Here is a 14,718-nt window from a genome sequence, read left to right on the forward strand (position 1 = left end):
ATATACATATATATACATATATATATATATATATATATATACATATATATATATATATATACATATATATATATAATCTTATGTATACACATACATACAAAAAATACACAAATATATGCACACAATCATATACTAATAAACAACAACGCACACACACATATATACACACACATAAATATGTATAATTTACATAAATTATATATATAGAAATACATAAGAATACAAATAATTTGGCAAGGGTACAGATAGATGCATACACACATAGAAACATACAAATGGATTGAATAAACATGGGAGGGTATACCAAATAATATAGAAATATATAGATCTAAGTACACACGGTCATAAAATAAATACATAGACACATACATATACACATAGACATACAGGTATATAAGATAGGAGAAGTAAAGAATGAAATCAGGAGAAGAGAAAGTATATTAATAGAATATTAATAAATTATAGAAATCAGTGACAATTTTTAATTTATTTAAATTTTATATCTAAACTAAATTACTTAAAAGATGGGTTTTATAATGTTTGCAATTAATTGAATTTTCGTGCTTCTTATTTAATAATTTATCTCTTTCTCTAAAAGTAAGTATAAATAATTTCTCATAAAGACATAGGTAGCAAGGCGAGTTTAAGGATGAACAGGTTTTCGCTTTCTTTAAAATTTTCCAATTTACTATTGGGGAGTAACCTTGCTCTACTAGTTCATTGTAATATTTAGACAAGGAAGTTCTATTTTTGTACTCATTATTTTCAAAAGAGCACTTGTGACCGGTAAATCTTTCTTTAAAATTGTTATTTGTCATTCCTATGTAATATTTTTTTTCATTCGGATTTTCCTTAGTAGAAATAGTTGCTTGGTACACTACAGAAGTAATTTGACAATTTCCTTTAAGAGGGCATTTTGATTTAATTCTACAGTTACAACTTTCGGTAGCAATGGGTGTGCTATTTTTGTTTAATATTTTGTTATTATGTTTTTTAATTATTTTTTCAAGGTTTTCATTACAGCTATAACTAAGTTTTATTGTATTTTTATTGAAAATTTTATGTAGTATATTATTAATAGGGAAGTGCTTTTTAATTAAGTTTAAGAATTTCATTCCTAGATTTGTTTTAAGTTTCAGATTAAAAGGGGGATTGTACCACAGGATTTTTCTCTTACGGTTTCTATTTGTATTTGTGTTTGGGTGTGTTGGTTCTATGAACTCAATTTGGGTGTTTTTGTATCCACTATCCTTAAGGGCCCTGTTGTAGAAATATTTATGTTTATTAAATGTTTCAAGATTGGAAGAATTGTCACTGATTCTTTTACTAATGGATTTGGGGATATGCCTAATGATAGATTTTGGGTGATTTGATAGGGGGTGTACATAAATTGGGTTTGAGTTTTCCTTCCTATATGGTTGGTAGATGCCTTTCCTTAAATCAAAGTTCACATCCAAAAAATTTACAGTTTTAACATCTGATATAATATCCACTTTTAATTTAATTCTACGGAATTCATTTAAGATAATCTTTTTGGTTCTTTCACATTTAGGGCCGTTGGATTTTCAAAAACAGTTGGATTTTACCATTAACAAAATCAACACCTCGGATTACCTTTACGTTAAAGCAGATAAGACGCAAAATTTCTACAAACTAACTACACATGAATATAACAAGCTTATTAAAGAAAATATTACAAAAAATTACAAAAAATCAAATATAGATATTTGCAAAAAAATTGACAAGGATAGTAAAGAAATAACTGACAGACTTAAAATTAGTAATAGAGTGGGAATTTTACAAAAAAAACAGTCATATATTTTGCTTAAAGACCATAAGATAAATTTTGACAATAAACCTACAACTAGATTAATTAATCCTACGAAACCCGAAATTGGTAAATTAAGTAAAAATATACTAGAAAGAGTTAACTATCAAATTAAATCAACATATAAGCTAAATCTATGGATTAACACAGCGGATACCATTAAATGGTTTTCCAATATACATAATAAAAAGAATTGTACTTTCTTACAATTCGATATTGTGAATTACTATCCCTCCATATCTAAGGAACTATTCGAAGAGGTGATGGAGTTTGCTAAACTCCTGTCTGATATAAAAGACACTGAAATTGAAATTATACGGACATGTAGAAATACTACATTAATTAGTGGAAATGATCAGTGGTTGAAAAAAGATCAAAATGACCTGTTTGACATTTCCATGGGGTCTTTGGATTCGGCTGAAATGACAGACTTAGTAGGTCTATTCATACTATACAACTTAACCAAAGACATCAATGTCATGGATATAGGCTTGTATCGTGATGATGGACTGATGATCATCAAGGAATCCAACGGCCCTAAATGTGAAAGAACCAAAAAGATTATCTTAAATGAATTCCGTAGAATTAAATTAAAAGTGGATATTATATCAGATGTTAAAACTGTAAATTTTTTGGATGTGAACTTTGATTTAAGGAAAGGCATCTACCAACCATATAGGAAGGAAAACTCAAACCCAATTTATGTACACCCCCTATCAAATCACCCAAAATCTATCATTAGGCATATCCCCAAATCCATTAGTAAAAGAATCAGTGACAATTCTTCCAATCTTGAAACATTTAATAAACATAAATATTTCTACAACAGGGCCCTTAAGGATAGTGGATACAAAAACACCCAAATTGAGTTCATAGAACCAACACACCCAAACACAAATACAAATAGAAACCGTAAGAGAAAAATCCTGTGGTACAATCCCCCTTTTAATCTGAAACTTAAAACAAATCTAGGAATGAAATTCTTAAACTTAATTAAAAAGCACTTCCCTATTAATAATATACTACATAAAATTTTCAATAAAAATACAATAAAACTTAGTTATAGCTGTAATGAAAACCTTGAAAAAATAATTAAAAAACATAATAACAAAATATTAAACAAAAATAGCACACCCATTGCTACCGAAAGTTGTAACTGTAGAATTAAATCAAAATGCCCTCTTAAAGGAAATTGTCAAATTACTTCTGTAGTGTACCAAGCAACTATTTCTACTAAGGAAAATCCGAATGAAAAAAAATATTACATAGGAATGACAAATAACAATTTTAAAGAAAGATTTACCGGTCACAAGTGCTCTTTTGAAAATAATGAGTACAAAAATAGAACTTCCTTGTCTAAATATTACAATGAACTAGTAGAGCAAGGTTACTCCCCAATAGTAAATTGGAAAATTTTAAAGAAAGCGAAAACCTGTTCATCTTTAAACTCGCCTTGCTACCTATGTCTTTATGAGAAATTATTTATACTTACTTTTAGAGAAAGAGATAAATTATTAAATAAGAAGCACGAAAATTCAATTAATTGCAAACATTATAAAACCCATCTTTTAAGTAATTTAGTTTAGATATAAAATTTAAATAAATTAAAAATTGTCACTGATTTCTATAATTTATTAATATTCTATTAATATACTTTCTCTTCTCCTGATTTCATTCTTTACTTCTCCTATCTTATATACCTGTATGTCTATGTGTATATGTATGTGTCTATGTATTTATTTTATGACCGTGTGTACTTAGATCTATATATTTCTATATTATTTGGTATACCCTCCCATGTTTATTCAATCCATTTGTATGTTTCTATGTGTGTATGCATCTATCTGTACCCTTGCCAAATTATTTGTATTCTTATGTATTTCTATATATATAATTTATGTAAATTATACATATTTATGTGTGTGTATATATGTGTGTGTGCGTTGTTGTTTATTAGTATATGATTGTGTGCATATATTTGTGTATTTTTTGTATGTATATGTATACATAAGATTATATATATATATGTATATATATATATATGTATATATATATATATATATATATATATATATATGTATATATATGTATATATGTGCTTATTAGTATTGGTTCTCTGTGAGTATATACATATGTATCTTATTTTTAATTTGGGTACTATCTACCTGTGCGTCGCTATTTTTGAGTATTTCGTTGAATTAATTACTTCTTTTGCCTGAATATATTTATAGGTAAGTGTACTTGTATCTGTGTTATTAGTAATCTGGTATTGAATGTATTATTTTGTGATTTAATATGACTTTATATCTATACTTAAATAGCTTAAACTTCCAACTTAATAGTATAGTTACACCTTTACTTATGTGCATGTATATGTATATATATATATATATGTATATATATATATATGTGTGTGTGTATGTGTGTGTATATTTGGGTATATATATGTGTGTGTATATTTGGGTATATATATATATATATGTATTGTATTTTTTTTATATACATAAATATTAGTAGTTTTTATTTATAATTATTGGACCTATTTAATTTATTTAATCCCCTCTTATGACTAAATATGTTATATTAAAAAGATAATAAATATTAATTTTATTCTGTTTTTATTATTATAATTATTATTATTATTATTATTATTATTATTATTATTATTATTATTATTATTATTATTATTATTATCACTATTATGTTTATTGTTATTAATAATAATTTTAATATTGTTTTATCATTATTTTCTTCTTTTATTCATATATTTATCTAATAAAAACGCGAAAACTTTAAACTTATATCATTTAGCATAAAGGGCCTAATTAATGGTAGACGTATGTTTGAATTGCGTTGATTTTACTCGTGGACGTATGTAAGAGGATAAATATGCTAGCCGAATACATTCACTGCCTTTTTTGACACGTTCATTTCTGACGCTTGGATTGTATCTTCTGTTTGTATTTGTAATAATATGTTTCATTACTGAATTGTATAATTGTTCATAAATTGGTTGACACGCAGGTTTTTTTCTTTTTCTTTTTCTATATACTGTCAAATTCTTACTTTCTCTCTTTCCCTATTTAACTAGATCTCATTATTCTTTCCTTTTCCTTCTAGTTCTTATTCTCTTTATTATAACCATTTATTTCTTTTTTCTTTTCTTCTCCATATCATATATATATATATGTATATATGTATATGTGTATGTATGTGTGTATATGTATATATGTATATATATATATATATATATATATATATATATATATATATATATATATATATATATATATATGTATGTGTACATATGTATATATATATATATTTTCTCTCTTCTTTTTCTCTCTATTTTGTTTTCTCTATATTTTCTTTCTCTATTTCTGTCTCTATTCCTTTTTTCTCTTCTCAATCACTCTCTCCCCATTGTAATCTTTTAACTTTATTTAAATTGCCTCTCCCTTTTTACTTTTTTTTTTAATTAAAGTCCTGTGTTTTAAGTTTTTTAACTCCAACTTCTAAAGAGTTCCTACCTAAAATAAAAATCCATTATTCATTGAACTTTTGAATAGTCAAGTCGCTGCCTGATGATATCTGTTGTTTGATTGAAACAAGTGGCTATTTGTAGCAGCGGGATGTGAGCATGTTTATATAACAATAAACAAGTATATATATATATATATATATATATATATATATATATATATATATATATATATATATATATATATTTACTCTACTCTTACAATTTAATAGGAACTTAATAGAACACTTCCTTAACAAATTTTTTCTTTCACCACTTACAGCATTTCCTAAAGCGTGTTTTGCAAAATTATGAGTACATATTATCTCCGTCCAAAAATTATTACATTTATTCTGAACAAATTGACTCTCTTAAATGCATATTTCCATTTTCTTAGAAGAAAATAAAACTTCTCGATTTAGCTATATCTTAGTCATGTGATGTATGGGTGTCCAGTATTGCAATGCACTGCTGCAATTATTATTAACAGTTAAGTATGCGTCTTTTTAATTCAGTAAAATAATAGTAATGCAACTAGACGCTAATTTAACTTCTCAAATAAACGATTTGAATGAAATTATGAGATGTATGGGTGTTAAGTACTGCAATAAATTAAGGCAATTATTATTAAAAGTCATTTATTTTTCTGTTTAATTCAGTGTCTTAAAACTTGAATTTACAAAAATTGATACAACTAGAAGCAAAATTAACTTCTCGATTTCACGATATTGAATTAAGCACTGAAATGTATGGATGTCCAGTATTGCAATAAATGGACTTATTTTAATTATTTTTTGCAATTTATTTATATAATAGGGAGTCGCTTCGATACAATTTTGCAATTTCCATTTTTTGTACGTTTCAGTGGGGATAATAATATTAAAACACCAACCACTATCTTCTACAATTGCTGCTTGTGTGTGTGTGTGCGTGTGTATATATATATATATATATATATATATATATATATATATATATATATATATTTCAGATCATTTGAAACCGTAGCAGCAAGTTTTAGTATTCCTTCCATCAAGGCCAGAGATTTTATCAGTATATATATATATATATATATATAAACAAATGATTAATAAAACATGTTAAAAGACATCTTGAAAAAGAGTTAAAAACATATTTAATTTTAAAAAAGGAAGCACAAGATAAGTGGATAGGCCTTAATTCGCTGAGTTTTGAAGAAATACTCTCCTTCTCATCAGAGGGCAGGAATTAGCAAAATGCGGGATCGGATTTTGCATATAAAAGTATTTAATGAAACTACAAGTAAGTCACAGATCTTACTTGGTTAAAAAAATGGGTGAGGTAAGGGGAATAGGGGGTAAAAGAAAAATGATAAAAAGATTTCACATGAATGGATAGCTCTATTTCCTTTTCGGTTTTATTGAGCTTTTACATCTGGTTGAGATTACTTTACTTGTAAATATTAACTCTTTAATATTTATAATATATTTTAAGTCTACCATTTTGATTACCTTGGTGAACTTATTGTAATTTTTATTTTTATATATATACATAGTTTAGTGGAGATAGTAATTAATAAAAACTGAAGAAAGTGCTCAATACTGTTGTAGAGCAAATATGTAAAAATCTGAGGAAGCTACAAACGGCCAAAAAAACGGCCGAGTAGCCGAAACAATAATGTAACTTAACAGAAAGATACGGTAATAAAAATAAAATGTGTATATATATATATATATATATATATATATATATATATATATATATATATATATATATATATATATATATATATATATATTTTGATAAAATCTCTGGCCTTGATGGAAGGAATACTAAAACTTGCTGCTATGGTTTCAAATGATCTGAAATAACAGCAAGGGGAGACTTGATTCCAAATATTTCTCATATGTTATATCTCCCCTGTTTTGGAAATAGGGTACGATTGTGAATATCTCCAGTATCAAATAATCTGTATGCACTGAGAAATTTACTTTATGTATGAAAACCAAAGAGGGGAGATATAACATATGAGAAATATTTGGAATCAAGTCTCTTCTTGCTGTTATTTCAGATCATTTAGAATCATAACAGCAAGTTTTAGTCTCCCCTACATCAAGGGAAATATCAGATATTTTGTAATCCATATGAAAAAAAAAAATAGGAAAACAAATGACTATCATTGAAACGTTGGTAAAGGTGCAGTATCTTTCTACCCTGAAAAAAATTCTTTAAAATTACCACTTTAATAGCCCTCGATATATCCAAGGCCTTTGACAAAGTCTAGCATCAAGGGCTGCTAATGAAACTCGGAGAATATTAAATATATTTAGATTCTGCTTAGGCAATAGGACCATCATTGATGGATGTTTATTTAAGTAGCATAACATTTATGCGGGAATGCCTCAGGAGTCGATCCTTGGACCACTATTATTCCTGATATTCATCAAGGACCTCCCTGATAATATTGAGTCCGAGATGGGTATATTTGCTGATGATACAACGCTCTATAGCATGCACAAGGGAAGAACATATGTACACAAATCCAAGACAATGATTGAATCCTTAGAAAATTATCTCCAGACCATAGTGGAATGGGGACATAAAGGGATGGTAATATTTAATGCTAGTAAGACTAAGCTGTTCTCCTTTAACAATTACAAGACGCCTCTCCAACCACTAATATCCATGACAAATAACACCCTACCTGAGAATTCTTCCTTCAAACTCCTCGGCTTAACATTCACAGGCAATATGAACTGGAACAAATACACTGAGGACATTGCAAAGGCTGCTGCAAGGAAGGTAGGCTCCCTCTATTGTGCTAGAAAATTGCTCACACTGTTGCATAGGGTGTTATTTTTAGAAGTACCAAATATGGCACCAAATATTTATATATGTTACGTACTCGGATGTATTTTTAGAAGGGTACCAAATATGGCTATGTTTTATAATTCTTATTTCAATAGAACTCATGTTATTTGTTGTTGTTCATATTTGTGAGAGTCTTAGAGTGATAGAGACAGTCTTAGGAGAGTCTTGGTGAGAGATTAGAGTCTTAGGAGTGTTCATGTGTTGAGTGTTCATATGTCTTAAGATGTTCATGTCGTAAGAGATGGAGACATTGGTGAGATATAGAGACAGAATACATATAAAGAGAGAGAGGCAGTTCTATGTATATATATAATAGACAGTGTACATGTTACTACAAGAGAAACAATTCAATGAGAGGAGATTTATGAATATCTTGATAGATAGACCGAGAGATAGTGCGTTTGACATTTACGTTTTGACAGTTGTGCATATAATATAAACACGTTACCTTTCTTATCAGTATGCCTTGTTTCGGGTGAAAGTGAATTTAAAAAAAAAAAAAAAAAATGGTGCTGAAAACGAAAATAACGTTTAAAATTCTAAGAAACGAGTAGTTTCCAATATATGAAGAAATTATAGTTTTAAAAAATTGAGGATCACTTTTCTATATTAATTTAACGTAAAATGGGCACCAACTTTATAGATATCTTTATTGGGAGGAGGAAGGCATCTGTTATTTTTTTTAGAGGCGGTGTTTATTTGGTAATTCTGTCCTGATAGACCAACGCAAAACCTACCTTAAAAAACTTCTTTTCTATAGGTTTTCGTGTGTGCTGAAAACGAATATCGCATTTAAATCTTTCACAAATAAGGATTTTTCCGGGTATTAAACAATGTAATTATGTTATAAGTGGTGGCTGTTGTTGTACACGCATGCACACATATTCTTACTTAATACCCTAAAAAAATATTTATTTGCGGAAAATTTAAATGCAATATTCGTTTTCAGCACACCCGAAAATCTAGAGAAACCCATTTTTTTAAGGTTGGTTTTGTGTTGGTCTACCAGGCCATAATAAACACGACCTCTAAAAAAAAATAATAGACGCCTTCCCCCCACAAAAAAAGGTGGCCATAAAGTAGGTGTTCATTTTTCTTTAAATTAATATAGAAAAGTGATCCCCCACTTTTTAGAACTATCATTTCTTCATATTCATTACATGGAGTACCGCCTTATTGCCTACCTGGAATAAATAAATGTTAAATTATATTTATTCACCTATTACATGCGTAATACTAAATTGATTTTAACTCCAAAACGTTCATTATGTTATAATCTTTTTTTTTTTTAAAATGACAAAAAATAAATAAATAACAACATAAAACAAATGCTGGCACTCGTGCACTTTAACTAACCAAAAGTATTTTTCATTTTTGAAAGGGGGTGGGGGGAAAGAGACACTCCATCGCATTCATTTCGTTTTTTTTTTTTTGTCAAACGTTTAATTTTGTTTGTTAATTTAAAAATTATTTATTTAAAAATTAATTATTTTGAAATATAGGATGTTAAGTTTTATTTGTATTATTTTTTTTTCTTTTCATTATTTTGTTTTGTTGCTTATATAATAATTTAAAAAAAAATTAATCCAGTTAAATGTTTCGGTAAGTAATATTTTCTCCCATTCAGCTACATTTTAATGTTTGAGGGAGGGCACTTCTGCATTATGCAGGCAGCCGCCATGTTTTTTGGTGCGTTTCATTAAATTGCCGCCAGGTGGCGCTTTTTGGTCAAAGAACAGGGGACGATAACTCGTCCTTTTTGGGAATTTCATTTAAATTATTAATTTGTTGTTGACCCTCCAATGTTGCTTTAATGCGAAAAATGTTTCCTTTAAATTAATTTGTTCAAAATAAAAAGAAAAATACATTAATTTATAAAAATCTAATGTATTTTTAATTACAAAATTGTTTTATCAAAATTATATTTTTTATGCAGACTTTTAAATAAATGTTTTTACATTATATATTGCCGTTTCTTTTTCTTGTGGTTCAAGATTCACGTTGTTAACGGCTCTACTCAACCAAATTGAACGTGATAAGCGACAAGATTAATAATGACCAAAAATAGATTTGTACGCAGGTAGATCGGCATTCGTCTCTATTGTGTGACTTCCAATCCCGAGTTAAATCATAATAAAAAAAAAATCCAGTAAATGACTGATCGCACTAATTCCCACGAAAAGACAAACGACCGAGAAACACCGAGTCTTAATCTAGGTGACCTCGTTCAAAGAAGACATCCTGTAAACTTCATCAAGAGATGTCAGGTGCAGAGGCGACCTTAGGGGAATATAGTTCTCTCCCACTGCAAGAACTGTGACACTAGGATTGGAAAGTGGGATTGAAAAGGTCTGCTCAAGAGAAGAAGCCCTCTGACTCTGCAAAAGATGTCTGTGCAGCCCCGTCGGCATTTCACATAGGGCCTCTCAGGCGATTAGCAATAAACTAACCACTTCTCAAAGAGAGAAGACAAAGCCTGGGGGAAGGGACCTCCTAGAACTGCACACAACCACGATTACACAATAATCAACAAGATCATTACAGGAATGATCTAATCTCTGTTGACTTTAAAAGTTTTGAAAGAGTTTAAGTGCAAGTTCAGGATTCAACTTAATGTTTTAAAAATACAGAAAACTCTTTATGATGTACATACTCGTCATGGAACGAAAATGTTATATTCCAAAAATCAGGTAAATTGATCAAGTATTTTTTTTTAGTTAAGAAAATCAAATTTATCCGGTTTGGAATCGTGATAGGCAGATATTGAAGCACTTGCAGCTGCACTGGCTCCGATCATATTGGCTTGCCTTTCTGTCTGACTTTGTCTGCAACACCAAGAGGGGCACCCTGGTAACTGGGCAAACCTAGGTTTCCTCATCACCCACCCAGACCTGCATCCAAAGAGGCAACTCTAGCTTTGATTTTATAACCACAGCAGACGCTGCAGTGCATCAAACTAGATACAAAACGCCATTGTCTCTTGAGACAAAAGGTTTCCATCAGTATTAGTTATTATAAGGTTGATTTTTATCTCTTATTTCCGGAGACGTTGTTAAAGGGGAGGTAACCAGTGATAAATTTTAAAGATGCTGACCTAAGACACACCATACTCGCTTTCTAATAAATAATAATAAGGTAAAAAAAAAAAAACATAAAAAAAACCCTACTTGATCAATTTAAGTGATTTTCGGAATATGACCTCTTCGTTCCATCACGAGTATGTACTTCAAAAGATTTTTTTTTTTTTTAATTAGTTTGAACTCTGGACTTAGAGTTAATTTTATATATAAACACAAAAAAAGGAGAATGTAAAAAAAAAACAAAAAAAAAAAACAGATTTGAAAGGCTGTTTAATATATATTTAACATATGAACTTAGCCAATTTTCATTTGTTATTGTTGTATCATGTTATTGGCAATAAAATAACGTATTTCGCTACAATTTATTTTAAAACTAACAGGCCACCCGGTGTTGTCCGGTCGTAAAATATGCTTAATATGATATTTTAATTTAGTCAGATTTCATATCTATTATTATAGAACCAATTCTCTGATGATCATTATATTGTACCCAATAAATTCAAAAGCAAAAAAAATTAAAAAAATTGGTGCCATCAGCTAGAATCGAAACCAAAAAATATAGAGCTCCAACCTAAGTTGTGACCATTTGAACTATCATCCGCTGGATATGAAGTAATTAAAAATGAACTAATGTTAATGTATAAATGTATATATATATATTTGTGTATGCATACAAGAGAGCTCTAAGTCAACTTATGCCTGTCAAGTTCTATTTTTTTTTCATTTTTGACCCCTTAGCAGCTATTTTTACCAGCTAAAGACCTATAACGGTCCATAAAAAATGCAATCATTTGCCCTGCCTTGCATCTCTTTGCGACCTTGCATTTTGGAAATGGTGCAGTTTGAAAAATGGATACAGACAGACAGACAGACATAATGAGTTTTATATATAAGATTATTATTTAGTCAAGTAGACAAATCTTCTGACCTGACGTGTTGGATTTAGGCAGATTTCACATTGCAGATGCATTTATGCTACTCAACCGTAGAATACTCTACAGCGGTGTGGACTCATTCTGGTTATGCTGCAATGGTCGACGTCGAACTCAGCAAGGCATCGGACGCTTAATGGAAACCTGAAATTGACCAACCTACTATCTGTCTACAGACTGTCCAGAATCGCTCTGCCGCAGATTCATCAAGAGACAATAGAGAAGGCAGAGCATGACAAACAGAGCAACAGCAATCATCATGTCCTATTTGGACTCCCAGATGCGCCGCAGCGTCTACCATCTTGTAAGAGCTTTGCTATTGTCATAGGCGTCGGATAAACAACACCAGCGTCCTTCCACCTGTGTTAGTGAAATGAATCGGTCAAAGAAAACCACAGCGAGACTCTTCCGGCACCGAAAGAAGACTGACCAGCAGGCTCTGGTCTCTTCCGAAAAAAGTGGGTAACACGGGCCCGAGCGAAGGTTAGGGTTAGGGTTAGCGAAGGGTGCCAAAACATAAAACAACCTGCACAAGTGGGGCTATGTACAGGATGCTCAATGTTGCTACGGTGCCGACATGCAGTGTATCACACACATCCTCACAGACTGTCCCCTAAGCGAGGTATGCTCTAATGGGGACCTGACGGATGCCTTGGACACTGCCTAAAGATGGATCTTGGGATAGAGTGAAACGCTATGATGATGATCGTGTTAAACCAAATATTATGATAAAAGAATGAGAGTTCTTGGGTTAGTTGATGTAGACCAGTTGAGGTAACAGGGTCAGTTAGCAGAGAAAGACCAAGGAAAAGATAGAAAGAAGTGAAAAGAATGGACTTGAAAGAAAGAGGGATAAATAAATACTGGGCCAGAGATAGGCTACTTTGGAAGTCGATTTCTAAAAACCATCCAACACATGGCATCATGTAAAGTGAGCGTTAAACTGCTGCTGCTGCTGCTGCTGCTGCTGCTGCTGCTGATGATGATGATGATGATGATGATGATATAAAGGGCGAGAGTTCTTGGATTGGCTGATGTAGAAGAATTTAGGTTGAAGGGTCGGCCCACAAGAGAAGTCTAAGGAAAACATGGGAGGAAGTGATAAAACTGAAGTTGAGGAAAAGAGGGATAAATAAAAACCTGGCCAGAGATAGGTTAGTTTGAAAGTCAATTTCAAAAGCCATCCGACGCGTGCCAACATATAAAACGAATATTAAACCAAAAAGGATGATAATGTTGATGGTGATGTTGTTGATGAAGATGGTGATGATGATAATGTTGTTGACGAAGATATTGATGATTGGGGCTATGACAACAGAATATTCTTATCATTGTTTTGGCTCTCTAGTATATATCCGACATAGTTAGACACAGTTAATCAACGGAGAAACACATCACTCTATATAAAAGCATATAAGATATTAACGGATACACACTCGAGAGTTAAGCCAATGAAAAGAATATGCTGTTGTTCTAGACCTAATGAAGATGATGATCATCATAATGATGATGTTGATGTTGAAGATAATGTTGATGAAGATGGTGATGATGATGCAATGAAAATAATTTTCCATCATACTAATATTAGAATCATTTTTCAATTTCGTAAATACCATAAGTGCTTTCTCTGTAAATAGGCATATTTTGCAAACACGTGTTTTCCTTTAACGTCCTTCCGTGCGTCATTTGCATGAAATGCGTACAGGTGGGCGGAGGATGTGGGGGGTGACGCAAAAAAAAAAATTATGCGTAGGTACAAGTGCGTACAAGCACGGAATTCAGACCCGAAAAGCAAAGGAAATGGGTCCTTGTCTAAAGGACATTCCAACTTGTTGCGTTCGACATTCTACCATCTTTGTTTGGAGCTACCGAGATAAAGAAACGAGAAAGAAGAAAAAGAAACAAGACAAAAAAAAACAAGGATATTTTCTTTCTGTTATTCTTGAACTTGTTTGCTTTCTGAAAGTTGTAACGATTTATGTCCTTGTTGTAGGCATATTGGTTCTGTTGTTTGTGCTTGAGTAACAAAAATGTCCAAGAGTAAAGCCACGGAGATTACCATTAAGGTTAATGGCAAGAAGGTAAGATGTCCTCCGTCCAATTGTTCCTATTGCCTCGGATAATGCTTGCCTTCTCACAAATAATCGACTTTATTCTGACGGTGATGGTGTTTTCTCTTCTTTCTTTCTTTCTTTCTTTCTTTCTTTCTTTCTTTCTTAAATACCTGGGTGTACAAATTACTTTTTTACCGGGAAATACGGAATCACTAATGCTTTAAACAACCGCAGCATTTAATATCATCATCATCATCATCATCATCATCATCATCATGTTCGATGATGATGATGATGATGATGATGATGATGATGATGATGATGATATATTATTATAATAATGGTGTTAGTTATCAGTTGATTAACCATATTTATTATTATTATTAATATTATTATTTGTCTTATTAATTTATTATTATTATTATTATTATTATTATTATTATTATTATTATTA

At 30.6% G+C, this 14,718-nt stretch overlaps 1 protein-coding gene across 40 annotated transcripts in view; it reads left to right on the plus strand.

Moving 5' to 3' along the window:
• The window catches only part of LOC145291925 (tensin-3-like), a 1,436,242-nt gene that overhangs the window by 812,319 nt on the left and 609,205 nt on the right, over positions 1-14,718 (plus strand). The window contains exon 1 of one of the 40 annotated variants that reach the window (XM_080137804.1): positions 11,636-14,291. The exons of 34 other annotated variants lie outside the window; for them this stretch is intronic. In XM_080137804.1, the coding sequence (XP_079993930.1) occupies positions 14,241-14,291 (51 nt within the window). In that variant the 5' untranslated portion in view covers positions 11,636-14,240. Of the gene's footprint in view, positions 1-11,635; positions 14,292-14,718 lie in introns of those variants that run through there. 5 more of the 40 variants (XM_080137808.1, XM_080137805.1, XM_080137810.1 and 2 more) reach the window with 5 other exon arrangements.

Source organism: Euprymna scolopes, chromosome 13, assembly GCF_053919585.1.
Source record: "Euprymna scolopes isolate OS-2025 chromosome 13, ASM5391958v1, whole genome shotgun sequence".
Taxonomy (NCBI): domain Eukaryota; kingdom Metazoa; phylum Mollusca; class Cephalopoda; order Sepiida; family Sepiolidae; genus Euprymna; species Euprymna scolopes.